The sequence below is a fragment of the Mobula birostris genome, chromosome 18, assembly GCF_030028105.1.
Source record: "Mobula birostris isolate sMobBir1 chromosome 18, sMobBir1.hap1, whole genome shotgun sequence".
Taxonomy (NCBI): Eukaryota; Metazoa; Chordata; class Chondrichthyes; order Myliobatiformes; family Myliobatidae; genus Mobula; species Mobula birostris.
The window spans coordinates 59,386,610-59,413,497 of record NC_092387.1 but is presented as its reverse complement, the minus strand read 5'-3'; the positions used below and the strand labels follow the sequence as shown (position 1 = coordinate 59,413,497).

General features: G+C 43.6%; 1 protein-coding gene across 1 annotated transcript in view; it reads right to left on the bottom strand.

Annotated features, from left to right (window-relative positions):
• tmem266 (transmembrane protein 266) overlaps window positions 1–25,092 on the bottom strand; it is a 148,970-nt gene extending 123,878 nt beyond the window's left edge. The window contains exon 1 of the mRNA XM_072282074.1: window positions 23,858–25,092. Coding sequence (XP_072138175.1) covers window positions 23,858–25,092 — 1,235 coding nt within the window. The remainder of the gene's footprint in view (window positions 1–23,857) is intronic.
• Window positions 25,093–26,888: the final 1,796 nt, after the last annotated feature.

Here is a 26,888-nt window from a genome sequence, read left to right as displayed (position 1 = left end):
TGAATAAACAGTCAACCTGATGGGCCAAATGGCCTAATTCTGCTCCTATGTCTTTTTGTTTTATAAACATTTTGGGCTGAGGCTCTTCCTTGGGATTGGAAAGGAAGTGCGCAGAAGCCAGAATAGGAAGGTGGGAAGGGGTGAGGAGGGATGGAATACAAGCCGGGAGGTGATAGGTGAAACCAGGAGAGGGGGAACATGGGTACGTGGGAGAAGAGTTATGATTATTTATTTCTCTATCTTCCAATAATTTCTCCCTCCTTCCCCTTCCGTCTTTTTCCACTCCACGCTCTGCCTCCCCTTCTCCTGTCCCCATCTGCCTATCACCCCACTTTGGTGGCCCCCATCCTTCGCTTTCTCCCATGGTCCATTTTCCTTAAATCACTTCCTTCTTCTTCAGCACTCTGCCTCTTCCACTTATCCACTCCCGGATTCTTTATTCATCCCACCCCCCTGTCCTTTCCCTCCTCCCACTTTAAGTTCTGGCTGACTCCCCCTTCCTTTCAGTCCCGATGAAGGGGCTCAGCCCAGAACATCGACTGTTTATTCTCCTCCATAGTTGTTGCCTCGGCCGCTGAATGTGGCTTTTTGATAATTACTCGGCATTGCAGGGATAGGTTCAGAGTAGTTCATTGTCAAGTTCAAGATAATTATCATTGACACTCACTGGTTGTCCGCCATGTGGAGAGATGCCCTTCTCAGAACTCCACCAGAAGTTACTGCAATCTCATCCCATTGCCTTGACTTCTAATGCCTGTACGAAATAAAAGAAACAAATACAGCATGTCAGAATCAGAATGATCACTGACGTATGCCATGAATTACAGTGCAAAACATAAAATATACTATAAATTACATCAAAAATGTATATGTAAAAAGAAGTTATGAAAAAAGAGCAAAAAGAGTGAGGTAGCATTCATGGGTTCAACATCCATTCAGAAGTCTGCTGGCAGAGAGGAAGAAGCTATTCCTTAAGCTTCCAGCTTGTGTCTTTGGTCTCCTGAACCTCCTCCCTGATTGTAATAATGAGAAGAGGGCATGTCCTGGGTGGTGAGTGTCCTTAATGATGGATACCGCCTTTTGAAGATGTCCATGATGCTGAGGAGGCTAGAGCCCATGATGGAGCTGGCTGAGTTTACAATCCTCTGCAGTTTTTTTTCCAACCCTGTGCAGTAGCTCCTCCATAACAGACAGGGATACAACCAGCTAGAGTTCTGTCCACAGTACATCCATAGAAATTTGCTTGAGACCTTGTGTAGGCTAATAGGCTTTATCCCTGCTAACAGAAAGAATGAAGGACCTAGCAGAGAATTCCCTGGTAGAGAGGCCTATATTCACTGGAGTTTAGAAGAGATCTCATTGAAGCAGAAGGTAATGAGAGGGACTGATGGAGTAAATATTTCCATAGAACGAGAATGCAAAACCAGGGGCCACTCATTATAATCTCAGAGTATTTTCATAGTGAGAATGCAAAAGCAGGGACCACAGTCTCATGAGAAAAGGTCAGCCAATTAGGTCTGAGATGAGGAGAAATCCCTTTACTTAATGGGTACTAAACATTTGGAATCTCCCTTCACCACACACACACACACACACACACACACACACACACACCTTGAGCCACTGAGTTTCTTTAGCAGTTTATATTTTGCTTCAGATTCCAGAATTTGAAGTATTTTGTGCCTCCACTTTAAGGCAGCTGCTTCTCCCGTTATGAATAGTGCAATAGGGTTCCAATAACCAATAACCAAAATTGTGCTTTCCCTGCTATCTAGCAAAATGAAACAAAGAATTCATCATTCCCAAATTCAATTATATTCTAACATAGCAACAATTAAATGCAATTATTCCCTCAGTTTTGAGGATTATATGCAGGAATTCCCATTCACCTTGAGTAGGGAAGATTATATAGTGATCTAACTGTAATGTTTAATCCAATTAAAGGATTGATTGTATAGATGAGGGAAACTATTTTTGCTGGCCAGCAAATTGAGAGTTAAGGACAACACATTAAAATTTAGTTCACATCAGATAAGATTCAAAGTCCAAAGTTAATTTATTATCAAAGTATGTGTATGTGATCATATACTACCAAGATTTGCTTTCTTGCAGGCACTCAGTAGGACAAAGGTGAAAAAGTCTGGAACTCTCTCTGCCCAATTGAAGATTCCATTACAGAGGTCAAAATATCTTTCTTAGTCAGATCGGTGGGGTTAGTACACAGACCAGCCATGATCTCATTGAGCGAATAGCTTTGATGATCGTTGATGACCTACATTTGTATCTGAACACGTAAACTACTGATCAATTAAAAGGAGACATAACTTTGATTCTTTATTGCTTTCTGATAGTTACTGCACATGCTACTGTTATTTGTACCAAAATATAGTGAAAAGTTTGTCTTGCATACTCTTCATAGAGATCAAATCATTACTCAGTGCACTAAGCTAGGATAAGGTAAAACAATAACAAGGCAGAATAAAGTACAAAAAGCTATTGAAAAAGTGCAGAGCAAGTCAACGATAAAGTGCTAGATCATACCGAAGTAGACTGTGAGACAAAGAGTCCATCTTATTGTACAAGAGACCTGTTCAAGAGTCTGCTCAGCAGGACCAAAGCTGTCCTTGATCCTGGTTGTATGTGCTTTCTGGCATTTGTATCTTCTGCTCAGTGGGAGAGGAGAGAATAGAGCATGTCTGGGATGAGATAACGTTGATTGCTTTACTGAGGCATGAGAAATATAGATTGTGATCATAAAGGGGGAGGCTGGTCCCTGAGATATGCTGAGCTGTGTGCACAACTCTCTGTAATTTCTTGCAGTCATGTAAATAGCAGTTGCCACACCAAACCGTTATGCATCTAGACAGAATGCTTTTTATGGTGCATCAATAAAAATTCAGAAGAGTTGACGGGGATATGCTGAATTTCTTCCTTTTATTATTAATTTTTTTATTGCAACACCAACAAATTACATTCAATACAACCAGCTGCCAATTACATTTTGACTGTTTAACCCAGTCACCCCACAACCTTCATCACCATCCCCCCTCCATCCTTCTCTCCCCCATTCCTCTCCCCTCCACCAATCAACTGAATAGTAGTACATACACAGACAAAGCATTCCTATTTTAACAAAAAGATCTTTTAAGTTAGGTATCAGATTTGTCCACATTAAGATTGTGTTTGGCCGTGCATCATTTACTCTTGCTGATGAAAGTTCCAGGTAAGAAATGTCCAAAAAGCTCCGAAGCCAGTGAGTATTTGAAATATCATGGGGAGGTTTCCAATGCTGAACTACAATCTTCTTTGCTGCAGTCAGGCCTGCCAGCCAGGTTTTGTGTGTTTTTTTCCACAAGGGAAAGGTGGGAGTCATCATTTAGAAGATGTACAGCGGGGCCCATTGGTAATTGTACGATATGCTGAATTTCTTGAGCCTCCTGAGGAAGCAGAGATGTTGGTAGACTTTCCTTGTCATGATATCAATGTGTGACATTATTCGATCATGTGCCTTGGAAAAAGAAGTCTTGAGGTTTTTATATCATCACTGTTTTAGCATGAAAGACAAAGGGGCGAGATAAGATCTGGTTCAGCTGTTTGAGGCCAGTGTTTGTCCTTTTGGCTTCTGAAGGTGAGAAGTCAGTGGAAGGATTGAAGGCAGCACCCACCCCCTCCCCCACCACCGAGAATGACACACAAGATGTGGGAGGAACACAGTGGGCCAAGCAATAGCTATGGAGGAAAACCTAGAGTCCCAACCCAAAAACCCTCTCTCAGCCAAAGATGGTCCTCATTCCAAACTCAGAAAACGGCTAAAGTTATGAGGTGAAATATTTAGGCTGAGTGTGAGGGGAACTTCTTCACTGAGAGGGTGGTGCGTGGGTGAAACGAGCTGCCAGCGGAAGTGGTGGATGCAAGTTTGACTGAAAAATTTAAGGGGAGTTAAGATAAGTACATGGATGGGAGGGATACGGAGGGCTACGGTCCAGGTACAGGTTGATGGGACGAGGCAGAATAACAGTCTGGCATGGACTAGATGGGCCGAATGATATTTTCTGTACTGTACTGCTCACTGACTCTACAACTTATAGAGCATAGAACAGTACAGGACTGTGCAAGCCCCTCACCCCACAATGTTGTGCCAACCTCTTAACCTACTATACGATCAATCTAACCCTTCCCTCCCGCACAGCCCTCCATTTTTCTATCACCCATGTGCCTATCTGAGAGTCCCTTAAATATTTCTATGTATTTGCCTCTACTGCCACACCCACCACTCTCTGTGTTAAAAAAAACTACCTCTGATATCCACCCCTATAGATACTCTAATCAGCTTAAAATTATGCCCCATGTATTAGCTATTTCTGCCCTGGCAAAAAAAAATTCTCTGGCTGTCCACTATCTCTATGTTTCTTATCATCTTATACACCTCTATCAAGTCATCTCTCATCCTCCTTCGCTCCAAAGAGCTCGCTCAAAATTTCCTCGTAAGACACGCTCTCTAATACAGGCAATATTATGGTAAATCTCTTCTGCATTCTCTCTAAAGCATCCACATCCTTCTAAAATATTCTTTTAAAAAAATCTAATAGCACAATAATTTTTAAGCATACCAAGATATCGAGCATTTATGTGTGGAACTGTTCATAGAACAATGCCTAGAAGAATTTATCTTAACATAAACGCACAAAATAATTATTTGAGCCACTGGAGACAGGGGATGAGTACTCAATATTGGTGAATGGGGGAAAGTTGAAGGAGGGGAGAGGAGAGGAGAAGATGTTCAAGGAGAAAATTCCAGAATTTAGCATAATGATTGGAGGGATAGTTGGAAATGGTGGATTAAAAAAAGTGGAAGGTGCCATAGAAAAGAAATAGATACTCAGGAGGTTCTGCAGATACAGCTGGTCTAGAGCAATACACGCAAAATGCTGGAAGAACTCAGCAGGTCAGGCAGCATTTATGGAGGGAAATAAACAGTCAATGTTTCAGGCACTCTTGAAAGGTCTCAGCTCGATACATTGATGGTTTATTTCCCTTCAGAGATTAATCTGGCTTCTTCTTCCGCATTTTTTCCAGCCCTGGTGAAGGGTCTTGGCCGAAACGTTGACTGCGTATTCCCTTCCAAAGATTATTCTTGTTTCTTTTCCCCATCCTTTTCCAGTCCTGAATGAAGATCCTCAGTCTGAAATGTTAACTGTTTATTCCTTCTCCACAGGTGCTGCCTGACCTGCCAATTTCCTCCAGTGTTTTGTGTGTGTTCCCATGGGGAAAAAAAGAGTAGTGTCTGGAGCAAGGCTGTGGGAAAGAATATGAGGGACAAGGCTTTTAAATGGTGAGGGATTCTGGCAACAAATGTACCCCAGGTTGTTCAATGAGTGGAGCTTGGGGCAAGGTAGGACACACAAAAGATTAGAAAGAAGGTGAAATGGTCAGAAACATGTTGGAATAATCACAACTGCAGGTAATAACACCATTTGGATTTCTCCAACAGATGAGGTGAGGCAGGGTCGGAACCAGTTCTAAATTTAGGACGTACCTTATTGACGCAAGCTTCACCTCTGCTGTACAGCCAAATTAAAAACAAAAATCAATACCAGAAAAAATTGCACTGTCCTGTTTTTAAGATGCTGTTCTAAATCTCAGCTGGACTTGCTGACTGATTTGCAACTGAGAACGCTTTGATCAAGCCATTGATTCCTCTTACTTGGCCTGCAATTTGTTGCTGATATTCTGGATTCTATTTGATATGAGTTACTGCAAACAACTTGTTTAAGCATCTTGCAGAAAATTTGGGAACCTTCCAATGTGTTAAAGATTTAAAGATTTAAAGATTAGCTTTATTTGACACAAGTACGTTGAAACATACAGAGAACTGTGTCGCTTGCAACAAATCAAATCAGCAAGGATTGTGTTGGGCAGCCTGCTAGTGTCACCATGCTAAGTGCCAGGGTAGCATGCCCACAACTCTAACCCTTACTGTATGAACTTGAATGTGTGGGGAAACAGAGCACTTGGAGGAATGGGGAGAAGGTCCAAACTTCTTACAACCAATAGCGGGGATTGTACCCTGATCGAGGGTCACTAGCATTGTGCCAACCACTACCCTACTGTGACACTCCTCTTATTTGTACGGTTTCTCCCCCCTCTTAACTTGCATAGTCCAAACCTGAAACCAACTAAGCGCTGGGCAAAGTGCACCAGCTGCAGTTTTGGTAGGAGAATGGATGGAGGTGATAGTCTTAGACCATAAGACATAGGAGCAGAAGTAGGCCATTCAGCCCATCAAGTCTGCTCCACCATTCTATCATGCCTGATTTATTTTACCTGTCAACCCCATTCTCCTTTCTTTTCCTCATAGTCATAGTCATAGTCATACTTTATCGATCCCGAGGGAAATTGGTTTTCATTACAGTTGTACTATAAATAATTAAATAGTAATAAAACCATAAATAATTAAATAGTAATATGTAAATATGCCAGTAAATTATGAAATAAGTCCAGGACCAGCCTATTGACTCAGGGTGTCTGACCCTCCAAGGGAGGAGTTGTAAAGTTTGATGGCCACAGGCAGGAATGACCTTCTATGACGCTCTGTGCTACATCTCGGTGGAATGAGTCTCTGGCTGAATGTACTCCTGTGCCCAACCAGTCCATTATGTAGTGGATGGGAGACATTGTCCAAGATGGCATGCAACTTGGACAGCATCCTCTTTTCAGACACCACCGTCAGAGAGTCCAGTTCCATCCCCACAACATCACTGGCCTTACGAATGAGTTTGTTGATTCTGTTGGTGTCTGCTACCCTCAGCCTGCTGCCCCAGCACACAACAGCAAACATGATAGCACTGGCCACCACAGACTCGTAGAACATCCTCAGCATTGTCCGACAGATGTTAAAGGACCTCAGTCTCCTCAGGAAATAGAGACAGCTCTGACCCTTCTTGTAGACAGCCTCAGTGTTCTTTGACCAGTCCAGTTTATTGTCAATTCGTATCCCCAGGTATTTATAATCCTCCACCATGTCCACACTGACCCCTGGATGGAAACAGGGGTCACCGGTGCCTTAGCCCTCCTCAGGTCTACAATCAGCTCCTTAGTCTTTTTCACATTAAGCTGCACATAATTCTGCTCACACCATGTGACAAGGTTTCCTACCGTAGCCCTATACTCAGCCTCATCTCCCTTGCTGATGCATCCAACTATGGCAGAATCATCAGAAAACTTCTGAAGATGACAAGATTCTGTGCAGTAGTTGAAGTCATATCCTTTGACATCCTTATTAATTAAGAACCTATCAACCTCCAAATTAAATATACCCAATGAATTGGCCTCCATTGCCGTCTGTGGCAATAAGTTCTGCAGATTTTGCCACTCTTCAAAATGACAGTAATAATCATGGAAATTGAAAAGACCACAACATTTCATTTATATGGTCTGTGTAAGCCCTGAGTATATATAACTTTGCCCGATGAGCACATTTCACTGCTCTGCTATCAGCAAAACTCAACACAGGCAAAGGTGTCTTATCTGTCACTAAGTTACTGAGTTGTTCATTTCCTGGCAGGGATATTTTCTTTCTCCTACCTAGTCTTCCCTGTCTCCTCAGCAACTCAAACTAAATCATTTACTCTCATTCCCAGTTCTCGGACTTGAAAGATAAACTCTACACTCAGCGGCTACTTCATTCGTTACCTCCTGTACCTAATATAGTGGCCGCTGAATGTATGTTCCTGGTCTTCTGCTGCTGTAGCCCATCCACTTCAAGGTTCGACAAACTGTGCATTCAGAGATGCTCTTCTGCACACCACTGTTGTAACATGTGGCTACTTGAGTTACCATCGCCTTCCCGTCAACTTGAACCATCTGGCTATTCTCCTCTGGCCTCTCTCATTAACAAGGTGTTTTTGTCCACAGTGCTGCTCACTGGATGTTTTTTTGTTTTTTGGAAAATCCTCTGTAAACTCTAGATAGTGTTGTGCGTGAAAATCCCAGGAGATCAGCAGTTTCTGAGATACTCAAACCACTCCATCTGGCATCAACAATCGTATCACTGTCAAGGTCACTTAAATCACATTTCTTCCCCATTCTAATGTTTGGTCTGAACAACAACTGAACCTCTTGTCCACATCCGCATGGTTTTCTGCAATGAGTTGTTGCCACGTGATTGGCTAATTAGCTATCTGCATTAATGACCAGGAGTACAGGTGTACCTACTAAAGTGGCCACTAAGAGTATTTCTCTTTCCACAGATGCTGTCTGACCTGTGGAGTGGTTCCTGCATTTTCTAGATTTACTCATAAATATAAATGGGCAGAAACATAAAATGTGATCCTTGACACAATAGCAAAAAAATCTGAGCTCGTGACTGAGAGGAGACAGGATGGATTTCCCCCTTGTTCTCAAGGGCTACTTGTCAGCAGTGGCTTGGCTGACAGCACACACGTCTCTGACATGGAAGGTCAAGGGTTCAAGTACCACTCCAGGGATCTGAAAAGGAAATCTGAGCGGCTTTCTCTGCTGCAGCATTGAGGGAGTGCTGTACTCTTATGGAACTATCATTATACAGAAGGAGGCTGTTTAACTGATTAATTCCATACTAGCTCCCCACAAATTATTATTTCTAATTGCCTTCTGAAGGCCCATTGTACCCTGTAATTGAAAGCAGATACTGTTCAAAGTTTAAACTAAATTTATTATTGAAGTACATATATGTTACCATTAGTGCTCAGACTAATATTTAACCCTCCACCAACATTTAATAGATGACCTGGTTTTATCATGCAACACATATCAAAGTTGCTGGTGAACGCAGCAGGCCAGGCAGCATCTCTAGGAAGAGGTACAGTCGACGTTTCAGGCCGAGACCCTTCGTCAGGACTAACTGGGAGATCCTGCTTTCTCTGGCAGACAGAGCGTAGGTGTTCAGCAAAGCGGTCTCCCAGTCTGCGTCAGGTCTCACCAATATATAGAAGGCCACCTCAGGAGCACTGGACGCAATATATCACCCCAGCTGACTCACAGGTGAAGAGGCGCCTCACCTGGAAGGACTTCTCCCAGTGGCCACACATTTTAATTCCACATCCCATTCCCATTTTGACATGTCTATCCACGGCCTCCTCTACTGTAAAGATGAAGCCACACTCAGGTTGGAGGAACAACACCTTATATTCTGTCTGGGTAGGCTCCAACCTGATGGCATGAACATTGACTTCTCAAACTTCCGCTAATGCCCCTCCTCCCCCTCATACCCCATCCGTTATTTATTTATTTATATACACACATTCCTTTTCTCTCTCTCCTTTTTCTCCCTCTGTCCCTCTCACTATACCCCTTGCCCATCCTCTGGGTTCCCCCCTCCCCCTTTCTTTCTCCCTAGGCCTCCTGTCCCATGATTCTCTCATATCTCTTTTGCCAATCAACTGTCCAGCTCTTGGCTCCATCCCCTCCCCTCCTGTATTCTCCTATCATTTTGGATCTCCCCCTCCCCCTCCCACTTTCAAATCTCCTACTAGCTCTTCCTTCAGTTAGTCCTGACGAAGGGTCTCGGCCTGAAACGTTGACTGTACCTCTTCCTAGAGATGCTGCCTGGCCTGCTGCGTTCACCAGCAACTTTGATGTGTGTTGCTTGAATTTCCAGCATCTGCAGAGTTCCTGTTGTTTGTGTTGTTTGTTCTGGTTTTATCATGTTTGTTTTTGTGGGAGATGATCATGCATAAACCTGACACCATGTTTCCTAAACAACATCAGGACCTACACTTCAATAAGACCATAAGACCATAAGATATAGGAGCAGAATTAGGCCATTTGGCCCATCCGGTCTGCTCTGCCGTTTCATCATGACTAATCCATTTTACCTCTCAGCCTCAATCTCCTGCCTTCTCCCTGTATGCCTTCACACCATGACTAATCAAGTATCTGTCAATCTCTGCCTTAAATATACCCAATGACTGGCCTCCATAAATGCCTGTAGCAAAGAATTCCACACATTCACCATTGCCTGGTCAAAGAAATTCCTCCTCATCTCTGTTCTAGATGGTCGCCCCTCTATTCTGAGGCTGTGCCCTCTGGTCTTAGACCCCCACCATAGGAAACGACCTCCCCATCAAGGCCCTTCAACATTCGATAGGTTTCAATGAGGTCATCCCTCATTCTTCTGAATTTTAGTCAGTAGAGGTCTAGAGCCATCAAACGCTCCACATATGACAAGCTTTCAATCCTGGAATCATTTTTGTGAACCTCCTTTGAATCCGCTGCAATGTCAGCACATCCTTTCTTAGATAAGGGGGCCAAAACTGCTCACAACAGTCCCAGTGAGGCCTCGCCAGTGCTTTATAAAGTTTCAACATTACATCCCTTCTTTTATATTCTAGTCTCTTGAAATGAATGCTAATATTCCATTTGACTTTCTTACCACAGACTCAACCTGCAAATTAACCTTTGGGGAATCCTGGATGAAGACTCAGAGGTACCTTTGTAACTCTGATTTTCGAATTTTCACTCCAATTAGAATATAGTATACCCTTTCATTTCTTCTACCAAAGTGTATGAACGTACACTACCCGACACTTTATTGCATCTGCCACTTCTTTGCCCATTCTTCTAATCTGTCTAAGTCCTTCTGTAGCCTCTCTACTTCCTCATAACTACTTGCCCTTCCCCTATCTTCATATTGTCCGCGAACTTGGCTACGAAGCCATCAATTCCGTCATCCAAGTCATTGACATATAATGTAAAATGCAGTGGTTCCAACACAGATCCCTGTGAAATACCACTAATCACCGGCAAACAACCAGAAAAGGCTCCTTTACTCCTGCTCTTTGCCTCGCGCCAATCAATCAATGCTCTATCTCTGCTGCTGTCTTTCCAGTAACACCATAGGCTCTTAACTTGTTAAGCAACCTCATGTGCGGCACCTTATCAAAGACCCTGAAAATCCAAGTACACAACATCCACCAATTTTCCTTCGTCTATCCTGCTTGTTATTTCTTCAAAGAATTCCAAAAGATTTCTCAGGCAAAAATTTATCTCAAGGAAACCATGCTGACTATGGCCTATTTTATCATGTACCTCCAAGTACCCAGAAATCACATCCTTAACACTTGACTCCAACATCTTCCCAACCACTGAAGTCAGACTAACTGGCCTATAATTTCCTTTCTTCCGCCCAAGTATTTAGATATTAAGTATTTTCTTACAGTGTGGATGAGGGCTATTTGGTCCATCATATCTATACTAGCTCTCAGACTAATCTTTTCAATCCTATTTTCCCCACTTAATTCCCATCATCTCCTCCATGGCCCATTAAATCCACCAAGCAGATAAACGAGTAGTTATTTACAGCATCTGGAGGTGGCACGGTAGTGTAGCGGTCGGCGCATTATGGTACAGGAGCCAGTAACCACCAATCAGGATTGCATTTCCGCCACTTCCTGAAAGGGATTTGTACATTCTCCTAAAGATCGCGTGGGTTTCCTCTGGATGTTCCAGTTTCCTCCCACATTCCAAAGATGTATGAGTTGTGGGCATGCTATGTTGGCACTGGAAGCATGGCAACAGTTGGGATTGACCACAATCCTTGCTGATCTGGTTTGCCGCAAACAATGCACTTCACTGTATGTTCCCATTTACAGGTGACAAATATAACGAATTTTTAATTCTTTATCTTCCTTTAACCAATTAACATACAACTATTGGGATGCAAGAGGAAAGCAGAGTCCCAGGAGAAAGCCTGCATTACTATAGAGAGAACATGCACACAGACAGCGCTAGAGGTCAGGATCAAACCCATTTGGCTGCAGACATCAAACACAGCAGCAGCACTACCCGCTGCACCAATGCATTGCCCATTGATTGTAACTCACTTCAGGACGCTCTGAAATTATTAGAGCGAAAGGGACCAGGGAAAAGGAGGTTTTTATTGCAACAGGAGTCTTCCACTTGGACTGCAGACTTGCCCTGTACTTCTCTCCGTGTATTTTCTTAACATCTGACCGGTTGAGACCAACCCAGAAGGCTAGCCACACCATCCACAGGTGCCCTCATCTACCAGGCATCAATCGTCCTTTCCACGGAGACAATAAACACAGAGGTCCCTCATTCACTGGGAATGGTGGCTCTTTGCCTTAAGCTTCTGTCCTCGTAGTAACAGAATCTCCACAAAGAGGCCAGAGAACACTTAGTAATACACCCTGAAATCTATTGTAGCATCTTTGCGTCGCAAGTGAAGATGTCTCCTTTCCTCTTGCTGAGATATATATTAGCCTCCAGCTCCATCCCAAAATAAAAAATTGGCCATGCACCTTCCTCGATTAAAAAGGACAGTAGAAGGAAGAGCTGACCATCAGAATAAAGCCTCATCCGCCATTCAATATCAACACGCTTAGTCATCCAGATTCAAAGTTCAAAGTAAATTTATCATCAAAGTAGACTAGAACAAAGAAATACAATAGAATCAATGAAAAACTACACACAAAGTCCAACAACCAAAGTGCAAAAGAAGACAATTTGTCCAAATACAAAAACAGCATAATAATAAATAAATAATACGGAGAACAAATAATAATAATAAATAAGTAAATAAATAATATCGAGAACATGAGTTGTAGAGTCCTTGAAAGTGAGTCCATTGTGGAATCAGTTCACTGTTGGGGTGACTAAAGTTATCCACACTGGTTCAGGAGCTTAATGGTTGAAGGGTATTAACTGTTCCTGAATCTGGTACTGTGGGACCTAAGGCTCCTGTACCTCCTTCCTGATAGCAGCAGTGATAAGAAAGCATGATCATTCGCCTGTTCCACATTTCTTCCAATATCCCTTGATCCTGCTATCCCTGATCGTCTTGAATGGAGACTGGGAAGGAGACGTTCCACTATGGTGTGAGCTGCCACTGATGGATGGCGCTCCTGCCTTGGAGCCGGGAGGTTACAACTGGAAAATGCTCTGTCTAAGGGGGGAGCCCTCCCTCCCTCTCTCCCTCCCTCTCTCCCTCCCTCTCTCCCTCCCCCCTCCCCTCCCCTCCCCCTCCCCTCCCCCTCTGTCTAAGATCACATGAAATTGTAGAGAGCTGTGAACTCTCATGAAAACCAGCCTCTCCTCTATTGACTCTGTCTACACTTCCCACTACCTCGGGAAAGCAGCCAACTTAAAGATTAGTTTTATTTGTCACACACACCTTAAAACGTGCAGTGAAATGCACATTTTGAATCAAATCAAATCGGCAAGGATTGTGCTGGATCGCCTGCAAGTATTGCTACACTCCTGGCACCGTCGTAGCATGCCTACAACTCATTTACCCTAACTGTACATCATTGGAGTGTGGAAGAAAGGTGGAGTATCTGGAGGAAACCCATGTGGTCCTTACAGAGAGTAGCAGAAAGAGGACCTCTCCTACAAAAGCTATTCTTTCTTCCCCTCCCTCCTGTCCTCCAAGAGTCATTCTTTCTTCCCCTCCCTCTTGTCCAACAAGAGTTATTCTTTCTTCCCCTCCCTCCTCTCCTACAAGAGTCATTCTTTCTTCCCCTTCATCCCATTGGGAATAAGATACAAAACATTAAAATACTCATCACCAGGCTCATCTTACCTCGCTGTTGTACTTGAATGGACCTCTTGGACAATAAAGATGAACTCTCGATCTCTCCATTTACCTGGTCATGTCCCGGTCTACCTGCACGACAGTTTCTCTGTAAATATACCACTGCAATCTGCATTCTTTTTGCCTCTCTATGTACGTATACATGGAAGGATCAGCCTGGATGGCAGGCAGACAAAAGCTTCTCACCATACCTTGGTACATGGGACAATGATAAACCAAGGCAGTACTGAGGGAGGGCTGCTCTGTCACATGTGCCGTCCCTCCAAAACCACTGTCTCAGGTGAAGACAATAAGGCCTAGGAGCAGAACCAGGCCATTCGGCTAAGTAAGACCGCTCCACCATTCCATCATGGCTGACCTATTATCCCTCTCAGCCCTGATCTCCTGCCTTCTCCCCATAACCTTTGACATCCTTACTAATCAAGAACCTGTCAACTTCTGCTTTAAGTATACTCAATGACTTGACCTCCACAGCCGTCTCTGGCAATGAATTCCAAAGCTTCACTACCCTCTGGCTGAACAATTGTTTTCCTTATCTCTGTTCTAAATGGACATCTCTCTATTCTGAGGCTGTGCCCTCTGGTCCTAGACTCCCCCACTATAGGAAACATCCTTTCCATGTCCACTCTATCTAGGCCTTTCAATATTCAATATGTTTCAATGAGATACCCTCTCATTTTTCCAAACTCCAGAACCATCAAACGCTCTTCATATATTAACCCTTTCATTCCCAGAATAATTCTCCTTTGGACCCTTTTCAATTCTAGTACATCCTATTTTAGATAAGGGCCCAAAACTGCTCAGAATACTCCAAGTATAGTCTGATGAATGCCTTCTAAAGCCTCAACATTACATCCTGCAGAACAGCAAACAGTTCTCTGAAGCCTGCATTTGCCCCAGAGACAACTTCACTCAAGCAGATTCACATCACGTTGCCGGTTGGGGGAACTGTCTGTCACTTTTCCACCATTACTGTACTTCAAAAAGTATTTCATTCACTGCAAACTACTTTGAAGTTCTTGAAAAAGATGTGAAAAGTGCTACTGAAGTATGCCTTCTTTTAGACAAAAATCATAGCTTTGAGTCTTTTAAGTTGTTGAAAACATTAGAAGTTCAGGAATCCTGGGGAAACAGCATTAATTTCAGCTCAGTAACTACCCCGAGGGAATCAGCTCTCAGCTCCTCTGACTCTGGCATAACCTTCCCAAAACTTTTGATTCGTGAAAACCTAACTGATTTCTCACTGTGGCTAGAGGGTCATTGATCTGAAAAGGGCCGGCGCAGTACACAGCAGTTAGTGCAATGCCATTACACCACCTGCTGTAAAGATCGGGGTTCAATTCCCTCTGCTGTCTGCAAGGAGTTTGTACATTCTCCCTGTGACCGTGTGGGTTTCCTCTGGGCGCCCTGGTTTCCTCCCACGTTGCAAAGATGTACAGTTAGGGTTAGGGTTAAAGTTAGTAAGTTGTGGGTATCCTACGTTGGCACCGGAATTCCTGGTTATATTTCTCACTTCTTCATATCCTTTAAGGAGATAATCTACCATCCCATTCTGGTCTGATTTATGAGATTGCAGTGACTGACTCTGCCCACCCTCTGAAATGGTCCGGGACACACCAACAAACACTCACAATCTGTGCAAAAATAAAGCAAGGTCTTTTGTGTTCAGGTCTATTGTATCCAGTGCTCCTGATGTGGCCTCCTGTACATCGGTGAGGCTTGCTGTAAACAGGAGGACCACTTCGTCGAGCACGTCTGCTTCAGCCGCCAAAAGTGGAACTTCCTGGTTGCCAGGTATTTTAATTCCAATTGGCATTCCCGTTCCAACATGTCAGTCCATGGCGTCGTCTTGTGCCACAATGAGGCTACACTCAGGTTGGAGGAGCAATAACTTATATTCTATCTGGATAACCTCCAAACTGATGGCATGAATATAGATTTCTCCTTTCGATAAAAAAATTCCGTCCCCCTCCCCTCTTCCTTTATTCCCCGCTCTGGCCTCTAACCTCTTCTCACTTGCCTATCACCTCCCCTTGGGTCCCCTCCTCCTCCCTCCTTCCCTTTCTCCTATGGTCCATCCTCCTCTCCTATCAGATTCCTTCTCCAGACCTTTATCTTTCCCATGCACTTGGCTATGTCTATCCTCCTTCCCCTCAACCCACCTTTTTGTTCTGGTGTCCTCCCCCTTCCTTTCCAGTCCTGATGAAGGGTCTTGGCCCTAGACATAGACTGTTTATTCCTCTCTATAGATGCTGCCTGACCTGCTGAATTTCTCCAGCAGTTTGTGTGCGTTGCTCTGGATTTCCAGTATCTACATAATTTCTCGTGTTTACGATCGGGTAGGATGCCGCTGCTACAGTACCAGCGACCCAGGTTCAATTCCTCTGCCGTCAGTAAGGAGCCCGTACATTCTCCCTGTGACCGCGTAGGCTTCCTCCGGGTGGTCCGTTTCCTCCTACATTCCGAAGACGTACGGGTTAGAAGGTTAATTGGTCACGTGGGTGTAGCTGGGCAGTAGAAGCTCATTGGGCCAGAAGGGCTTGTTACCGTACTGTATCTCTAACTAAAATATCAGAATCAGATTTAATATCACTGGCATGTATCATACAATTTGTTGTTTTGTTTCAGCAGTACTGTGCAATATATTTCAAAAAATTGCAAATTACAATAAAAACATATATTAAAAATTAAATAATATAAGTAGAGCATAAAGAGAGCAAAATTATTGAAGTAGTATTCACAGGTTGGTTCATTAAATAGAATGCTGTGGTGTGAGTGGGAATGTGGGCACAGTAAAATAGATTAAGCTGGGATCAGCGTGGGGGTGAGTGTTTGATGGCCAGTATAGACCCAGGAGGTCGATGGGCATTTCTCTGCTCTATCTCTCGATGACTAATTATTTTCAAGCTCGTTAGTACAATTCAATATCCTGATGGTTAATCCGTAAGGATCGTCTCACATTATCCAACGACTCCATTGGTTTATAATCCACACGTATTTGCAGCAGATAGTAATTCTGGTTAAATGATATGCTGACCATTTTAAATCAATCGGTGGTCAAAGCAGCTCCACTGAGTTACCACAGTACAGAAGGCCTTCACAAATACACTTCTTCTCTGCAGTCTGTGAGAGGAATAATGGATCAAATTTACCTGAAGGAAGAAAATTAAATAATGCCGCGATTTTAAAAAATGTATAGAGGTACAGAGCTTTACAATATGGAAATCAGCCCATCCTGTCCATGTGGACCAAGTTGCTTAACTGAGCTTTTTCCACTTGGCCTACATATCCCCCTAAACTCGAGGTTCCCAACATTTTTATGCCATGGACCAATACCATTAAACAAGGGGTCCATAGACCTAAGGTTGGGAACCTTTGTTCTCAACCTTTCCTATCCCTGTACCTGTCCATGGATTAAATGTTGTAATTTTATCTGCCCAAACCACTGCCTCTGCCAGCTTGTTCGATATGCCCACCCCTTCCGTGTGAGGAATTTGACCCCTCACATAATCTTCTTCCTTTAAACCTGAGCCCTCTAGTTCTTGTTTCATTTCCCTGGGAAAAGACTGCGGATATTCAGCTTATCCATGCATCAAAAAGTTACTTTCCCCAAGCAGCAAGGCTGATCAACATCTCCACTCAATAACCCACTCCACCACCACTACTTTATCATATCCTATCAGAGTCACCTTACCTACAGACACTCCTGTGCCTATTGACATCTTATGTACATACTATCAGTCCATGTATCTTATGTATTTATATTTATTGTGTTTTTTTTATTATTGCGTCCTTTATCTTATTTTTTTGGGCTGCATCGGATCTTGAGTAACAACTATTTTGTCCTCTTTTACACTTGTGTGCTGGAAATTACATTAAACAATCTTGAATCCTGCATCGATGGCTCTCATGATTTTCTAAATCTCTGTAAGGTCACCACTGAACCTGCTATGCTCCAGAGAAAAAAAATCCTCATCTGTTCAGCCTCTCATAACCAAAACCCTCCAGTCGTGATAACATCCTTGTAAATGGTTTCTCTCCAAATTAATAGCATCCTTTTATATAGCAGGGCAGCCAGAATTAAATGCAGCATCCTTATCAATGACTTGGACAGCCATAACATGGTGTGGCAACTCCTGCACTCAGCATCCCAAATGATGAAGCAAGAGCACCAAACTGCATCTTCATCGCCATCTACCGTTGTCGTCCCTTTCTGTTCCACAGCGCTCTACAGGACTTGACTACTTACTGAGTAATTATCTCTTATTTTCATTTTGGATGACTCACAAGTGACATAAAGCTGATGGAAGCACATTACTACAGAACAGTGACCGTTCTGTTGTCACACGACACACTCCATTATACAACTCACCATAAACTTGTAAATCTGCGTTTCATTCTAAACCGTCAGCCCCGTTAATTCCCACTTTGTGCTTCACTTGTCACCCATGTAAGTGCACTGATGATGCTCCTGGGTAAGTAAGAGTTTAATTTTAAAGTTCTCATCCTTGTTTTCACTAGCTTGGTCCTCCTGATCTCTGGAACCTCCCTTAAACCTCTAAGATCTCAGTGCCCCTTCAATTTTAAACTCAGGCACTTCATTGGTTGAGAATTTGCTTCCTTAACCTTCCTGCATCTCTTAGATGGACTTCTTACAATCCATATTTTTGACCAGGTATTGTTTACCTTCCCTAACACCACAATATTTGGTATTATATTTCTTTTGACAATGAACTTTGCTGAATCTGTGGAATTCTTCACCACAGGCAGCTGTGGAGGCCAAGCTTTTGTGTATATTTAAACTAGAGGTGGATAGATTCTTGATTAGTCAGGGCGTGAAAGGATACAGGGACAAGGCATGAGATTGGCACTGAGAGGAAAATGGATCAGCCATGATGAAATGATAGAGCACACTTGATGGGCCAAATGGCCTAATTCTGCTCCTATAACTTATGGTCTTATGAGGCATCTTAAAATGTTTTGCTATGACAGAATTAGTATGTCATTGCTTCCAAACCTACAGCACAGTTTACTTTCTCAGTGGAGTCATCACCATTATCATCATTATGTGCTGTGTCGTATGATGTAGGCGACCATGATTGATCTTGGCAAGTTGTTCTATAGAAGTAGTTTGCCCTTGCCATCTTCTGGGCCGTGTCCCCAGCCATTATCATTACCCTTCAGAGTCTGTCTGCCTGGCGTCAGTAGTTGCATAACCAGGACTTGTGCCATTCACCATGGCTTCAGGTGATCCTGCGATGTGGGGTTAAACAGGTGCGACACCTTGCCCAATGGTGACCTGCAGACAAGAGAAAATCTGTGGATGCTGGAAATCTGAGTGACACACACAAAATGCTGGAGGAACTCAGCAGGCCAGGCAACATCTATGGAAAAAAGTACAGTTGGCATTTTGAGCCGAAACCCTTTGGCAGGACCGAAAACAAAAGAGGCCATTCAGTCCACTAAGACTATACCATCAACCATCCATTCTTTACAGTAAAAACCTCGCTCACAATTTCATGTCCTATTAAAGTCTGTGATTCCACCAAACCCATTTTTTCATCTTACATCCTTGTGTCTCAGTCCTCTCTGCTCCACCACCACAGGACTTTACAACTGCCAACCTCATACACACAGAAATTATTTTCCAAAATTCTCCTGCCCTGGGGAAGGAGAAACAGAGTTAATGTTCTAATGAAGGGTCTTGGACCTGAAGTGTTAACCGATTCACGTTCCACAGACGCTGCCTGACTTGCAGAGCAGTTCCAGCATTTTCTGCTCTCATTACGAATTCCGCCATCAGCAGTTTGTGATATCGGAAGTCTAACTAAATGAGGATAATGCAGAAGTATTACATTGCAAATTGCTGAAATCTAAACGAAAGGACAATAATGTCAAAAAGGAAAATGGAAGACAAGCAAATTCTTGGAAAGGGAGGAAATTGGAGTTACTCACCAAGTCAGCAATCTTTCTGGGAAAAGGTTATCGATGAAAGATCACACTTAACTATGATGACGCTGGACTGGAGGAGTCCTGCGTTAGAACTTTGTATCTGTTGCCTGATTAGATTTCACTCCAAGCAGCGACACAGGACTGGTGCATTTTGATAGAAGCCTGTCACGTTAAACGAAGGCACTCATAGAAACATAGAAAACCTACAGCACAATGACAGGCCCTTCTGCCCACAAAATTGTGCCGAACATGTCCCTACCTTATAAATTACTAGTTTTACCCATAGCTCTCTATTTTTCTAAGCTCCATGTACTTATCCAAAAGTCTCTTAAAAGACCCTATTGTATCCGCCTCCACCACCGTTGCTGGCAGCCCATTCCACGCACTCAACACTCGCTAAGTAAAAAACGTACCCCTGACATCTCCTCTGTACCTTCTCCCCAGCACCTTAAACCGGTGGCCCTCTTGTGGTAACCATTTCAGCCCTGGGAAAAAGCCTCTGACTATCCACAGGATCAATGCCTCTCATCATCTTTGAAGAACAGCAAAAGAGTTACCCTTGGTGTCTTGGTCAGTATCCAGATTAAGGTTCAGATTTATTTATCATATGTGCATCAAAACACACAGTGAAATGTGTCATTTGCAATAACAACCAATACAACCTAAGGGTGTGCTGTGGGCAGCCGACAAGTGTTGCCACACATTCCCACACCAACAGAGCAAGCCCACGATGTTCAGCAGAACAACACAGAACACAACAAGCAACAAAACAACAACAGCAAAACAACCCTCATTTCTCCCTCTTCCCCATAACGTGCACAGTTCTTCAATCCCAGTACAGGCCATTTCCAGCCTCCAGTGGAATAGCGGATTCACAGACACAGGGCTTCAACTTCCCCAGTGGACTCAGGGCTCACTCCATTGGACCTCAGTTTCCAGGCTTCCAATTGACCTTTGGGCTTTGGCTTCACTCTTCAGTATCGACCCCAGGACTCGTCAATGATATTGAATGAAGACCCCCATTGAGGACCACAAACACCAGACCTCAAACATCAGATGCAATGTGGATCTGGCATTGATTACAAATATACTTCTACACAATTCTGACCACCCTTCAAAAGAACACATTGGCATGAGATGTCTTACGGCTGCAAGAATTCTTTCATTCTTTCAGGCTGACTGTGGGAATAAGATCAGGCAGGGTTTAAAACACCATCCATCTTGCACTGTTGGCAATCTATTTTGCATACGGAGGCAAAGTAGCAAATAGAAGTAAACCTCAGAAGGAATTCTGCATTCATATCTTCAGATTTCCTTGGTCCAGAATTTTAACTTCAGCCTCAGCAGCTGCCCCAGAAGTCAGAGTCAGAATTGTCCAGAGTGTGCGGTGGTATCCCATTGCCATTTGACCTATGCAAATTAGCTTAGTTCACATTGGCTGGAATCCCACTATATCAAAGTGAGGGGTAAGATTTAGGACAGAATGCTCAGATAACACTCTAATTTACTCCAAACAATGAGCAAGGTTCACTTAGCATCCTTTCAACAGAACCTATCCAGATTAAACAGACCCTATCAGCGAAACTATGGCACTTTTCTTTAATAAAAGCAAGCTAACTTCCTTGGAATAACTCAGTGAGCGAGCCACAGCCAGAGAGTATGAAACGATGAGCCCAAGATCCATCCCTGTCACCCAAAGCAGTATGGGGCTCCTGACAATATTGACAGGTAAGTAAACCAATCATCTTCCGTCAGACTGAGGCTAGAGAAGTCATTCTTCATGAGGGGCATTGGGTAGGGATTACTTTCACCTCAACTTCCTGTTTGAATCAAAGTTCCCAAAGGATTCAAGCACTACTATTTCACTAAAAAAGGCAAGAAACACACATTCAGTTGACAAACATGAGACTGCCAAGTGAAACTGGGGATCTGGAAATCTTGCCATTGTTTAATATTTTATTGATCTATTTTGTATATTCTTAATGGTTATACAATCAATGGCCACTTTATTAGCTCACCTGTACACCTGCTTGTTAATGCGAATATCTAAATAGCCAATTATGTGGCAGCAACTCAATGCATAAAAGCATGCAGGCATGGTCAAGAGGTTCAGTTGTTGTTCAGACCAAACATCAAAATGGAGGAGGAATATGATCTAAGTGACTGTGGAATGATTGTTGGTGCCAGGTTTGAGTATCTCAGAAACTGCTGATCTCTTGTCATTTTCATACATGACAATTTCTTGGGTTTACAGAGAATGGTGCAAAAACCAAAAAAAAAAAACATGCAGTGACTGGCAGTTCTGTTGGCGAAAACACCTTGTTAATCAGAGGAGTGGGGTCAGTAACTCATATAACCACGCGTCACAACAGTGGTGTGCAGAAGAGCATCTCTGAATGCACAACATGTTGAACTTTGAAATGGATCGGCTGCAGCAGAGGAGACTATGAGCATACAGAAAAAACGCAGCAGTCACTTGATTAGTACCTCTCGTGTGTAATAAAGTGGCCATTGAGGGCAGCTACTACATTTATGACCGAGAGTGAACTCATGACAATAAACACTGGCAGGATTAGTGATCTCTCGTACAAATGTGGGGAATTCACGTCTGAAAATCTTGCTAGCATGTTTATTTAAGCAGAACCTTTTAATGATGTGAATTACAATCATAGAAGTGTTTATTAAAGATGTCCAGAACTGTAATAACTTTTTTCCTATTTTACAAGCCATAAAATGTAGAGAGAAGGGAAGGGTAACATGGGAACTGGTCAAAAATCATTGTCTGTGTTTTATTACCAGCTGTGGCATTGTTGTATCTGAGACAGGAAGCTGTAAGCTCCACCACAGGGAATATGAACACAACTTTGTTCCTGAAGCTGCTGAGCTGTCCTGAAGGGGATGCCCCACTGCTGTTCAGATGAAAAACTGAACGAAGCTGCCATTTACTCCGCCTGTATGAGGCCACATCAAGTTTTGCAGTGGTCCTCCCCAACATAATGGTCAATCAATATCCATCCCTTGGCCGACACCGAGATGATCAGTGTTTTGATGACGTTGCTCTGTGTGGGAATTTGCTGTGTGCCAACCACATCAACCTACATAACAATATTTAGAGGTACATCATGACAAAAGACTTTTCCAGCCCATAGAGCCTGTTACACATAACCTACTAGCCCATACGTGGGAGGAAACAGGAGCACCCGGGAAAAACGTACAAACTCCTTATAGACAGTGGCAGAATTGAGTCCAGGTCACTGGCTCTGTAATAGCATTGGGCTAGACTGAACTATCAAGGTTTTTGAAGCAAGTTCAACACTTAAAACATTTAAAGCGGCACAAATTGGTAAAACGGTTTATTATTGTCGTGTGTACCGAGGTACAGTGGAGAAACCCTGCCCTGTAGGCCATCCAGACAGACCAGCCCAACACAACAGCACATTCAGGCAGCAGAAGGGAAAACAGTAACAAAATACAGAGTGATATCCACAAAATGCTGGAGAAACTCAGCAGGCCGGGCAGCATCAACGGAAAAGAATACAGTCAACATTTTGGGCCGAGACCCTTCAGCAGGACTAGAGAAAAAAAAGATAAGGGGCAGAGTAAAAAGGTGGGGGGAGGGAGGGAGGGAGAAACATAAGGTGATAGGTGAAACCAGCAGGGGGAGGGGTGAAGTAAAGAGCTGGGAAGCTGATTAGTGAAAGAGATACAGGGCTGGAGAAAGGGAGTCTGATAGGAGAGGACAGAAGGGCATGAAAGAAAGAAAAGGTGGGAGAAGCACCAGAGGGAGGTGTTGGGCAGGTAAGGAGATAAGATGAGAGAGGGATAAGGAGATGGGGAATGGTGAAGGGGGGGCATTATTGGAAGTTCAAGGAATTGATGTTCATACCATCAGGCATTCACTTGATGTTCTTTTGCCTTATCTTTGACCAAGGAGAAATCTCTCTGTAGTAAAATGTTTGCTACCAATGGAAGTTCGATAAGTGCATCACCGTCTGGTGTGGAGGCGCCAATGCACAGGATCGGAAAAAGCTGCAGAGGGTTGCAAACTCAGTTGGCTCCATCATGGACAGTAACCTCTCCTCCATCATGGACACTGACCTCTCCTCCATCATAGACACTAACCTCTCCTCCATCATGGACACTAACCTCTCCTCCATCATGGACAGTAACCTCTCCTCCATCATGGACACTAACCTCTCCTCCATCATGGACACTAACCTCTCCTCCATCATGGACAGTAACCTCTCCTCCATCATGGACACTAACCTCTCCTCCATCATGGACAGTAACCTCTCCTCCATCATGGACACTGACCTCTCCTCCATCATGGACAGTAACCTCTCCTCCATCATAGACACTGACCTCTCCTCCATCATAGACACTGACCTCTCCTCCATCATGGACACTGACCTCTCCTCCAACATGGACAGTAACCTCTCCTCCATCATGGACAGTAACCTCTCCTCCATCATAGACACTAACCTCTCCTCCATCATAGACACTAACCTCTCCTCCATCATGGACACTGACCTCTCCTCCATCATGGACACTGACCTCTCCTCCATCATAGACACTGAACTCTCCTCCATCATGGACACTGACCTCTCCTCCATCATGGACAGTAACCTCTCCTCCATCATAGACACTGACCTCTCCTCCATCATAGACACTGACCTCTCCTCCATCATAGACACTGACCTCTCCTCCATCATGGACACTAACCTCTCCTCCATCATAGACACTAACCTCTCCTCCATCATAGACACTAACCTCTCCTCCATCATGGACACTGACCTCTCCTCCATCATGGACACTGACCTCTCCTCCATCATAGACACTGAACTCTCCTCCATCATGGACACTGACCTCTCCTCCATCATGGACAGTAACCTCTCCTCCATCATAGACACTGACCTCTCCTCCATCATAGACACTGACCTCTCCTCCATCATAGACACTGACCTCTCCTCCATCATGGACACTAACCTCTCCTCCATCATAGACACTAACCTCTCCTCCATCATGGACACTGACCTCTCCTCCATCATAGACACTGAACTCTCCTCCATCATGGACACTGACCTCTCCTCCATCATGGACACTGACCTCTCCTCCAACATGGACAGTAACCTCTCCTCCATCATGGACACTAACCTCTCCTCCACCATGGACAGTAACCTCTCCTCCATCATAGACTCTGACCTCTCCTCCATCATAGACATTGACCTCTCCTCCATCATGGACACTAACCTCTCCTCCATCATAGACACTAACCTCTCCTCCATCATGGACACTGACCTCTCCTCCATCATAGACACTGAACTCTCCTCCATCATGGACACTAACCTCTCCTCCATCATGGACACTGACCTCTCCTCCAACATGGACAGTGACCTCTCCTCCAACATGGACAGTAACCTCTCCTCCATCATAGACACTAACCTCTCCTCCATCATAGACACTAACCTCTCCTCCATCATGGACACTGACCTCTCCTCCATCATGGACACTGACCTCTCCTCCATCATAGACATTGAACTCTCCTCCATCATGGACACTGACCTCTCCTCCATCATGGACACTAACCTCTCCTCCATCATGGACACTGACCTCTCCTCCATCATGGACAGTAACCTCTCCTCCATCATGGACAGTAACCTCTCCTCCATCATAGACACTAACCTCTCCTCCATCATAGACACTAACCTCTCCTCCATCATGGACACTGACCTCTCCTCCATCATGGACACTGACCTCTCCTCCAACATGGACAGTAACCTCTCCTCCATCATAGACACTGACCTCTCATCCAACATGGACAGTAACCTCTCCTCCATCATGGACACCAACCTCTCCTCCATCATGGACAGTAACCTCTCCTCCATCATAGACACTAACCTCTCCTCCATCATAGACACTGACCTCTCCTCCATCATGGACACTAACCTCTCCTCCATCATGGACACTAACCTCTCCTCCATCATAGACACTGACCTCTCCTCCATCATAGACACTGACCTCTCCTTCATCATGGACACTAACCTCTCCTCCATCATGGACATCTTCAAAAAGTGATTCCTGAAGAAGGCAGCAACAAATAAGGACCCTCATCATTTGGACGTGCCCTCATTTCATTCAGATTTCTGAATGGACAATGAACCCATAAACCTCACTTTCTGTTCTTTTTTTGCCTGTTTATTTATTGTTTTTATATATTTCTAATTGTAACTTAATAGTAATCTTTCTCATGTATTGCAGTGTAATAAACCTGATTCTGATTCTGACACCTTCCCTTCAGTAACAGGGCTGATGTGACCCAGAAAGGTTCTTAGGATATGGGTCCACTGGATTCCTTGAGTGAGTGAAAACAATTCTTATCCATGATTTTGTTCCCAACCACCTTTGGAAACTCCTGCATTCCTTAGGGAAGTCAATTTTCCAAATCTGACAGTGATTGCCACAATTTTCGCTGTTCCTCAAATGATTTTCGAATACTTTAGTTCACTTTCTTATATCTGGAATTCTCTGCCTTAACTTCACCATCTTTGATGTTCCTAAAACCCTAACTTTTTTTTGATGAAGTCACCTGTTCTAGTCCTTATGTGGTCTGGAATCAAGTGTTATCTTTTAACACTCTGATGAAGTGTCCTGAGCTGTTTTAAAATGTATAAACATATGTTGTGATTTCTTCTAACCGTTCCCATATGGTGATTTTCACTATTAATAGCTCTAAATGTAGCACAAAATGCTTCACAGAGCCTGGTGTCTTTTGGACTAGGAAGTCTTCTGCTTAACAGAATTCTTAAAGGAGCCTTGTTTTCCTGGCTACCCAGTTGACTGGTGCTAAGGGAACGATTCCTTCCTTATCGTCAGCCTATGTGACTCTGTGTGAGTGTAATGGGGTACAGTAATATGGTAGTTGCTGTGGGAAGGACGTGGGGGACCACTCACAGACTCTTTCTTCCAAGACAACCACTTGAAAAAAAGTGGTCGCCGAGGCTCTGACAAGTATGACACACAGAAAAATATATGTTAGTTAAATTGCTGGCTAAAGAGCTTCCTCCTTACCTCTGTTCTACAGGGACGTCTTTCTATTAGACCATGAGAACATAGGACCATAAGACAGAGGAGCAGAATTAGCCTTTAGAGTTATCCATGTAAATCTAGGCCAGACTGAATAAAGGTGGTAAGTCGTAAGTTAACAGGTGGTTCTTTTACAGCAGTCTAGAACCTCTTTTATTACTGGTACTGAGACTAACTTCTTAAAAGTTGAAAGTTCAAGATAAATTTATTATCAAAGGACATATATGTCACCATACTGTATAACCCTGAGAATTCATTTTCT